The sequence below is a fragment of the Megalops cyprinoides genome, chromosome 4 (assembly GCF_013368585.1).
Source record: "Megalops cyprinoides isolate fMegCyp1 chromosome 4, fMegCyp1.pri, whole genome shotgun sequence".
In the NCBI taxonomy this organism is placed as follows: Eukaryota; Metazoa; Chordata; class Actinopteri; order Elopiformes; family Megalopidae; genus Megalops; species Megalops cyprinoides.
This window is the reverse complement of record NC_050586.1, coordinates 44,167,503-44,176,547: the sequence shown is the minus strand read 5'-3', so window position 1 is coordinate 44,176,547 and position 9,045 is coordinate 44,167,503. Positions and strand designations below refer to the sequence as shown.

Genomic DNA, 9,045 nt, shown 5'->3' with positions numbered 1-9,045 from the left:
ACACATAAAGTGCTGGAATTTGTAGACCTAAAGCTGTTTTGGATGCTTAAAACCTGTTATATCAGTGGCTAGTCAAATATGTCACTAAAACTAAAACAGAGAGAGTATTTTGAAATTTCTTAAGCTGACATAAGCATACATTGTAGTGCTTATTGCTGAGGGTATTTCAAAAGTAGAGAGAAATGTTGTTTGATCGGTATGTCATTCAGTAAAAATCTCTTAATCCCTTATGTAGAAGTGGTTATCCACATTTTAATCACAAAACAACATAGCAGACTTTGATAATCAAAGGCTTCATTCAGTTCAAAAGGCTCATTAAATAAATCTAATTGAATAAAGTAATTAAAATGTTGTCCAAATGTTCTAAATGACCTGTCAATCATTTGGACCTTTACAGTGAGTATTAACACCATCCCCTTTTGTAAACAAACTGAAAAACCACAAGTAATTTGTTATGAGTCTTATTTTGTATTCAGTGATTAAAGTAAATATTTTTCCTATGCTTGTTTATTCATTTTTCTCAGCTGTCCACCTTCCTCTTTACTGTTTTGGTGTTAAAGGGAGGGGTGGAGACACACAAAAATGTGCCTGTACAAAACATAAACTTTTATAACCAGTGTTCACTTACAGTGCATGATCTGATTGACTGATAATCCAGAATCAGTTATACTGTATGCTTTTGTTTTGTTTGGATTTGTAGATTTGTAGAATTAGACAGTATATACACAATGCAGTGGCACACATATGCAATAGTAAGTATTTATTGCACAAGGCCACACTAAAAAGTTCCAAAAAAGTTTCAAACAGATCACTTTGAAAACACAGACCTACATATAATTAACTAAAATCATTTAGGTGGTCTAAAGGTCCATTCTTTTGTAAACAGACAAAAAGATAAAGATAATAAGAATTAGATAAAGGAATTAATCTGAACACCCTATGATTGTTTCACCTTAATCATGGCATGTTCTGTTCAGGAAAACTTACACACACATTTACCACGGCATGATCAACCAAGAATTATACAAAGAGGTCCGATTGTGTCAGCATGCAAATATACTGTATGCAGTACAAGTCAAAAGTTTGGACACACCTGATTAACACACCTTCAAAGACTTTTTGATCTAAAGACTCATGCTTAAATGCTGGAAATCGCCGCTGAACAGAGAAAAGTAAGCCAAAGTATTTCATTATACTATATATTTTCAGATGTGATAAATTACAGTACAGACAGTGGGATAGGTATCTTCCTAAACCTATGGTGAATACACCAAGGTGTTTGTTCCCTTTCTCGTTTGTTGAAATGTCCAGCACATTTTTTATCCCCGTGCCTTTATTCCAGCTCTGGCATCGCTGATCAGGTTGATGACATTATTGGGCAGCGCTGACTCTACCACAGAGCGGGGCAGCATTCCTCCCAGGTCCGGCTGGATGAACACCACCAGCTTGGAATGGTCTGGATTCCTAGGAATATGAGCACAGGAGTCCATAAGAATATGCACACCAACAAGCTGCCAAATGAAGATTTTGAGTGTGTGAGTGTGTGTGTGTGTGTGTGTGTGGGGGGGGGGGGTTGCAACAACATCATTAATATAAATAGGACATCATTCACATGGTGAACTAGGTGTAAATTGGTTAATAATTTAAATAAAACTTGCAGGATTTACCACCAGGCCTCAGGGACCCTGGGTTAGATTACAAAAATAGAGGAGGGTAACCAAACTGAATTATTTGAAAACTGCCATGATTATACCATCTGATGACGTAAGTCACTGAGTGACATTTCCGACTGCTAACAGTGAAATGCTTATGTGTATGTGGCTTTAAACTGTTCTCATGTTATATATGCATAACGGTCTCTTTGGAACAACGTTGACTATATTTTGTGTCTTTATGTGTAGTCTTGTTTTACCATGCTACTCTCTGTACAAAACAACCATTCATGTTATGAATGCAGACACAGTGATAAATTTACTCTGTCAGCGGAGAGCACACGTATCCACAGGGATTATTGCATCCTCTGACATGAGCTGAAGATGGAGGGCATTGTGGGTAGTCAACACTGATCGCTGCAAAACAAAGGTAAGGAACACTTGTTTGTTGCAGAGTATTACGAGTAATAGCTAAAGCACATGCTAGGGAATAAATCCATCCACAAATTGAGCTCCAATGATGTTGCTCTATGTCAAATTAACATGTAAGCAACATTCTTCAAACATGGTGTAAAAAACATTAGGGTTGTCAGTAGTTTAAAAATAGTTGTTCCCCTTGAATTTGATCAGTTATCTGCAGATTAATAATAAGCCACACGTAATCATTAATACAGAACTTTATGCACAATAACATTTGGAAATTCATTAGTAAATAGTCATACTTAATGGTGAAGTCATTAAATGTAGACTATGTAGATTAGTCAAACAGACTAATATAATAGGCTCCTATAAATCAAGCTATAACACTAGTCTTATCATTTTATCATGTGTTAGAGTTGTTTGCTTTTAACTTAACTAACAAAATCAACAATAACCACATTTCAGCTGCAGTTGTAAACCTAACCTGCCGATTACCAAATGTGGATGTAGTTTTTTAGTCACAAATCTATTTTTGTTTTGGGTTTTGGGAGGGTCTACAGGGCATGTTTTTTGTTGTTGTTCGGTCAATTCGTATTAGCTTAGGTGCCCCATGTAACTTTTCTGAGCTTATCCAAATTGAGCAAATAAAAAACAATTGACAAATTGATTCATGTTAATTACAACTGCCCTATTAACATTATAGAACAAGAGATGGGAACAGCAATATAGATTCCTCTACAATACTCACAGTTTGTAGTTACGATTCCTCCATCATATCTTTTGATCCTTACAATGTCAACAAAGTCTCTGGAAGAAATCAATCCCATGCCATAACTGTGGGTGATTGTATGGCAAATTGCAGTGTCCTGTAAAGGTTGCAAAGCATGTTAACATGTGCAGTGGAAAATCACATCTTAACCACCACCATTATTCTTATCATCATTATCATCATTAGTAATATAGTGCATGAATTTTCATTGTTTCAAAGTCATAAATATTTTTGTTCAATATAGTTTTGTTTGGGTGATTATCTTGTCATTCCTGAGCAGCAGAAGGAACAAAGGAAAGATCATTCACCCTGATTGCCTGGCATGTGAAAGAGTTGTCTTCAGTCATATCCACTGTGTAGTTAATCATCAAGCTTCAAGGCCATGAATCATTACCTCATCAATCCACTCCAAAATTGAGTAAGACTTCAGGGCTTTGTCCCATTTCAGTCTGTTTTCCGGTAGATACATAAAAGGAATGACGTTTTCAGGAGTATCTTCAATAATTCCCTCACCACGGTATCTTCAAAAAGAAAGACAGCACACAGTATACAGTATCTTCCCCAGAATGCACTCCAAAGCAGGAAAAAAACATGTCCCAGAGATTTTTGTCACATTTTATCACAATTTACAAAGACAGCTATTGTAGTTCTACTGAGAAAAAAAAAATCAGTCAGTTGTGAGACATTCACTCAGTCATGAGAAACTCTTATATAACATCCTAATACGGAATGCTGGTTTGGTTTGGTACAAGCAACAGAACCCTTTACTGAGTTTATTTTCACATTCTTTTTGAATTTTTCTGAATGAAAGTATCAACTATCCTATAATTACAGCCTACATGTATCACACATATGATATTTGTAAACTATAATTATACGTTAAATTATAATTGTAAATTAAACTACTGTGAGACAATAGTCCTTGGTTAGATTTGGTTGTCACTGATGTTCTTCAAGGACCAGAAACCAGTGCCATGATGCTCAAGCATCATGAATATATAAGTAACAACAACCATAGGTAAGGTAAAATGACATGCATAGGTGGACCAAAAACTGAAACGCTTATCCCCTCCACAAGATTTGCACACCCATAAATTAACATGCAAGAAACTCTTACTGGTTGGCCCTGAAATTATGTGATGATGTGTATTTTACAGCACATTACACTCCATTGAATTTGTTTTTATGCACCCCATTGTTGCAAAACATACGAAACATGCTGAAATTAGGTCATTTGTAGCATGTTTGTTATAAGAGAAATAATGGTGCTGCTTCACAATATAGACTGATTACTTACAAATTTCCTCCGTATTCTCCGGATGGTTTCCATGACACCGTGATACCATTCTGTAGCAAAATAAGAAGTCAGTCATCCCCATCATAGGCACATTCATATTAATATGTGTACACCAGTATGCTTTCTTCATCTTTCACACAGCTAGTTAAATACAAAGCAGTCTATTTATATATCTTACGTTCCAACATATTATGTCAAAACAGACATTGTACGTAAAAATGGACTTTTCAACTCATGACTCACTGACAAATTAAAACCTGGACAAAAGGCAATGTACTGCAAATATATGGAATAGAATTTTCACAAAACAATAGCCATTACTGTGCTAAACACTCTATTCTAAAATAACTAAAAAGCGAATTCAGAACACTGTCCTGTAAAGGCACTTGCTACTGTTCAACGGTCCTTACAGAGTTCTTTGCCAAAGTCCATCCCGAAACGTCTTCATTATATGACCACACTTTACGGGCAACATTCTCTGCTATTAAGTCCATCCTTAATAAACAGGTATACTAGCAAAAGCTGTATGTAAAACGACGAACTACACTTGTCAGATTTCTCTATTACAACATAACCCAAGTTTTCTGCTGCTTTCTAAAGTTTGCTTTAGACTGACAAGAATCAAAATTCTTTAAAAGATTAATTTAAAAATCATATCACTTGTTAGTTATAGTTAGGTATCATTAACAGTTTCCTTAACGAAAATAGCCAACATGAAAATAATGTGGTTAAAGCGACGATAAACCCGACAGCACAACTCTATGCCATCATTCACCTGGCTAAATAGCGACAATTCCTGCCACTGAATGAATTACGTAATCAGCCAGGGAAATCCAGCAAGGTGGCCAACCAAAAACACACAGCGTTACTGCGCAAGTCAGCTAGCTGTTCACGTAGCAATTTTAGCTAGCAGCTAGCAACTAAGTTAGAAGCAGACCTAAATGTACCAGATAGACAGCTACCATTTCCATACTATAAAAGTAACATTTATTTAGATGGTTGCCTATCAGCTAACATGAACATTGCCTGCGGTGAGGACAGATGTAAACATTTCACTGTTTGTTTAAAAACTCTTGGACCTATATTACTCGGCCTACATTCCTGGCCAGAGTTACCTCTCCGGTGAAGAAATAGGTTAGCAGTGGTAAGAAAGTGCCTCCATACGTGGGGAAGTGTTCGCTAAACGTTTCCGTGCATGGTTCCCACAGCCCTTCCACGAGCATAAATGCCAAAATGGCCTAATTTTCGGTTCTGCATTGATGTGTGCTGTGCCCAGCCAACCCATACCTTTGAGGACAAGGCACACCTGCTTTCCTAGCCAGAGCCAAGTAGTGCTTCCACACGTAAAAGTCAAAATAGTCTGGTTCGAGCTAGCCGACATTGTGTGTCGTGATGAATTACAGTTAGAATCGCTAGGTAGCGAACCTGCTAATATTAAAATGTATTAATTTGTCTCAGTTTCTCTGTTCAGCGGCGTGTGCTTAGCTTGTTGTAGTTGGACCATGTAAAAATGTATTACTAATTAATTTTATTTGCAAAGTCTTAAACATCTGACAATACTGTGACGTGTTTATTTTGGAGATGTAAAACACTTTTAACAGGTTTTAAAGTTTACTACAGAGTGATTATTTTTCTCCCTCACAAAGGAGGGAATGTTAGCTGTTAGTTAACAATATTCCATGATGATAATCATATTAAGTTATGTTAAATGTTTGGCTGCAGGCAGAGGTGGAAAACTCCGCCTTCAGAAAGTAAAAGTCCTGCCACGTATTTGTTCCACCCATGCACTACACCACCTGAATTTAATTAGCACAACTCTTCGGCCAGGTAGAGGAGCTAATTAGTGAAATCACCTTGTTTAGTGAATGGCTAGAACAAATACATGGTAGGACTTTTACTCTCTGAAGCCGGGGTTTTCCACCTCTGGCTGCAGGACACAGTAATGTTATATGTTGTATTGCATGCCTCTGCATGCCTGGCTGACATCTCCAAATGGATGTCATCCCACCATCTGAAGCTGAACCTCAGAAAAACAGAACTGCTCTTCATCCCAGCCAGCCCTTCACCCCTGCATGACCTCTCCATCACCGTTGATGGCACCACAATACCATCCTCTCAGTCAGCAAAGAGCTTGGGCATCATCCTCAACAGCAACCTGGACTTCAAGGAGCACATTGCTCGCACGTCACGGGCCTGCCGATTCCTCCTCCACAACATCAGGAGGATTCGTCCGTTCCTGACAACATACACGACGCAGCTCCTTATCCAGGCCACAGTTCTCCCTCGCCTGGACTACTGCAACACTCTCCTCGCAGGCCTCCCAGCCTGTACCACCCAGCCTCTCCAGCACATCCAGAATGCAGCTGCCCGACTAATCTTCAACCTCCCCAAATTCTCCCATGTTACTCCCCTGCTGAAATCCCTCCACTGGCTTCCTGTCGCTGCCAGGATCAGATTCAAGACCCTGACCCTCGCCTTCTCTGCAATCAACAGGACAGCCCCTGCCTACCTCCAAGAACTCATCCAGCCCTACATACCAGCCTGACCCCTGCGCCCAGCAGCAACTGGATGCCTCGCTCCCTGCATGGTCAAGGCAGGAGGTGCTCGTTCTGCCAGACATCAGCATTTCACCTACATCACTCCCCAGTGGTGGAACGAACTCCCTGTCCCGCTACGGACAGCTCCTTCACGGGGCCTGAAGACAGGGCCTGAAGACACACCTCTTCAGACTCTACCTGGACTGACCCAGCACAAAATTGCCGCCCCCCCCCCCCCCCCCCCCCCAATCAGTGCTGTTGTAAATTGCTGTGCTTTTTAAATTGTTTCTTGTTGCCGCCTTTACCCTGACACTCATTGCGCTGTTTAAAGTTGTTGAAGTTTGCTGCTTTGAAAGTATATCGTATTAGTTGCCCTATACGCTGTAGTTGTACAAATCTGATAGTACTGTGTCCTCAAACAGACCTCTCTCAGCTGAGAACTGTCTCATTGTGGAACTGTACACATCCTGTCCCCGTACTGTCGCTATACTTACTGTATGCACTTTTGTACGTCGCTTTGGATAAAAGCGTTTGCTAAATAAATAAATGTAAATATAAATGTAAATGTATTGCACCTTTGATTTTTGTATGCAACATCAGGTTGGATCTTGTTTTGAAGATAAGAGAGAGCTTTATTGTCATTTTTAGAGACAACGAAATTACAGTTGCTACCCCATGTCAGTGCTATGACAACATATAACTATTTTAAAAACAACAAGAACATGTACAAAATGTGTGAATATATAAAATATGAGGAGTGAATGGGACATAAATAAATAATAATAAAGTGTCTGTTTATTGGCAGGAGCAGTCAGCAAAGTGTCTACACACCTGATGTTCAGGTATGGTAGGAATGTTCTCCATAGCTGTTATCGAAAAAATCTCTGTTTCACACATATCTGATTATTGCACATGCCCGTATTGTTGCATTACACTGTATTGTAGTAAAGTGCAGTGCACGTGGTGTCCATATTATTGCACAAAAGGTGGTTTTCATTGCATTGCACATAATAATGTTATTATTGCACATGTCCATGTTTCATTGTCGCCTTCTATGTGAGATGGAGTGGGGGAGATGTGTTCAGCTGCAAATTCAAGTTCGACTTTACTGTCATGTGTATTAAAAATACAATGAAATATGTGTGCTCTGACTCTCTCTGCCTTAACATAAAGGGCACACTATCACAAAACCAACAAAGAAGGACACTACAGACCTACATAGACTATGTACACCGTGCACACGTATGTATACATTATATACAACATACAGTACACAATAACATTACATTATATACACAGAATACAGTATATATTATATAGACAGAATACAGTACACAATAACATAACATTTTATACAACACATATGCACTGCATATGGTTGTGTCAGCTGTTCAGCAACCTGACTGTCTGGGGGAAGAAACTTACTGAGATGGGTGGTGTGTGATTTGATGTTCCAGTAATGTTTTTTAGGTGGAAGGAGCGAGAACAGAACATGAGCGGGGTGGCTGGTGTCCTTATTGATGTTTTGGACTTTCCTTTTGCATCGAGTGGTGTAGATGTTATGAAGTTGTGGTAGTTCTGTGCTAATGATTTTTGCTGCTGTCTTCATAGTCCTTTGTAGCAGTCTGCAGTTCTGAGCAGTCAGGTTGCCAAACCACACTGTGATACAGCCTTCTAGTACACTCTCTGTGGTACAGCGATAAAAGTTCACAAGAGCTTTGGTACTTATGCCAAAACTCTTGAGACGCCTCAGAAAGTGCAGTCTCTGCTGTGCTTTCTTGAGGATGCAATTGGTGTTAAGAGAGCATGTGTGGGTGTCTGAGATGTGTATGCCAAGAAATCTAAAACTATCAATTTCAACAGATGAACCATTACAGCTTTTGGGGAAAAAGCTGTCCTTCAGTCTGGTTGAGAGAGCTGAAATATTTCTGAATCTCCTGCCAGATGGGAAGAGATTGAACAGGAAGTTGCTGGGATGAGGAAGGCCTTTGTAATAATGTACCCTTCCAATCCACAGTATGCAGTTGTAGTTTCTTTTTTTTTTTTTCCTTTTTGGCCTGCATGTGAAATCAAAGATCAGTCTGTATTCAAATGATTACTCTGACAAATAACCACTGGTTTGTGTGGGAAATGCATTATATGCTATGTATAATCATTCAAATGTTTGTCTGTGTGAATGTTGGTATCTAACTAGAGCAAACCTCCTGTGGCTGCCGTTAATACAAATAGCTTATACTATGCTGTATCTCTAGTAATGTTCAGAGGCTGTTCTCTCATATCGCAAGGCTTCTCTGTATGTACATATCCTTAGCATGCTTGCATGCTGGCAAAGACTCATTTAGGGGACGAAGGATCTGTGCGAATTACAAA

The 9,045-nt window shown here is 39.1% G+C and overlaps 1 protein-coding gene across 1 annotated transcript; it reads right to left on the bottom strand.

The window, feature by feature from the left end:
* Nucleotides 1-112: 112 nt before the first annotated feature.
* On the bottom strand, nucleotides 113-4,908 carry LOC118777024 (stAR-related lipid transfer protein 6-like). The gene is made up of 6 exons (XM_036527722.1): nucleotides 4,549-4,908; nucleotides 4,139-4,188; nucleotides 3,236-3,362; nucleotides 2,821-2,938; nucleotides 1,976-2,069; nucleotides 113-1,464 (listed from the first exon to the last, which is right to left on the bottom strand). Exons 1-6 carry the CDS (start codon nucleotides 4,630-4,632, stop codon nucleotides 1,320-1,322), a joined length of 618 nt encoding a protein of 205 aa, XP_036383615.1. The 5' UTR covers nucleotides 4,633-4,908; the 3' UTR covers nucleotides 113-1,319.
* Nucleotides 4,909-9,045: the final 4,137 nt, after the last annotated feature.

Bases quoted from the DNA above. Each gene is read 5' to 3' on its own strand.
- LOC118777024 (XM_036527722.1), bottom strand. From the start codon at position 4,632: ATGGACTTAATAGCAGAGAATGTTGCCCGTAAAGTGTGGTCATATAAT. The intron at 3,363-4,138 runs GTAAGTAATCAG...TTCTTTTTGAAG, and splicing joins GGAGAATACGGAGGAAATTT to ATACCGTGGTGAGGGAATTA. The intron at 2,939-3,235 runs GTAATGATTCAT...CAACCTTTACAG, and splicing joins TTTTGGAGTGGATTGATGAG to GACACTGCAATTTGCCATAC.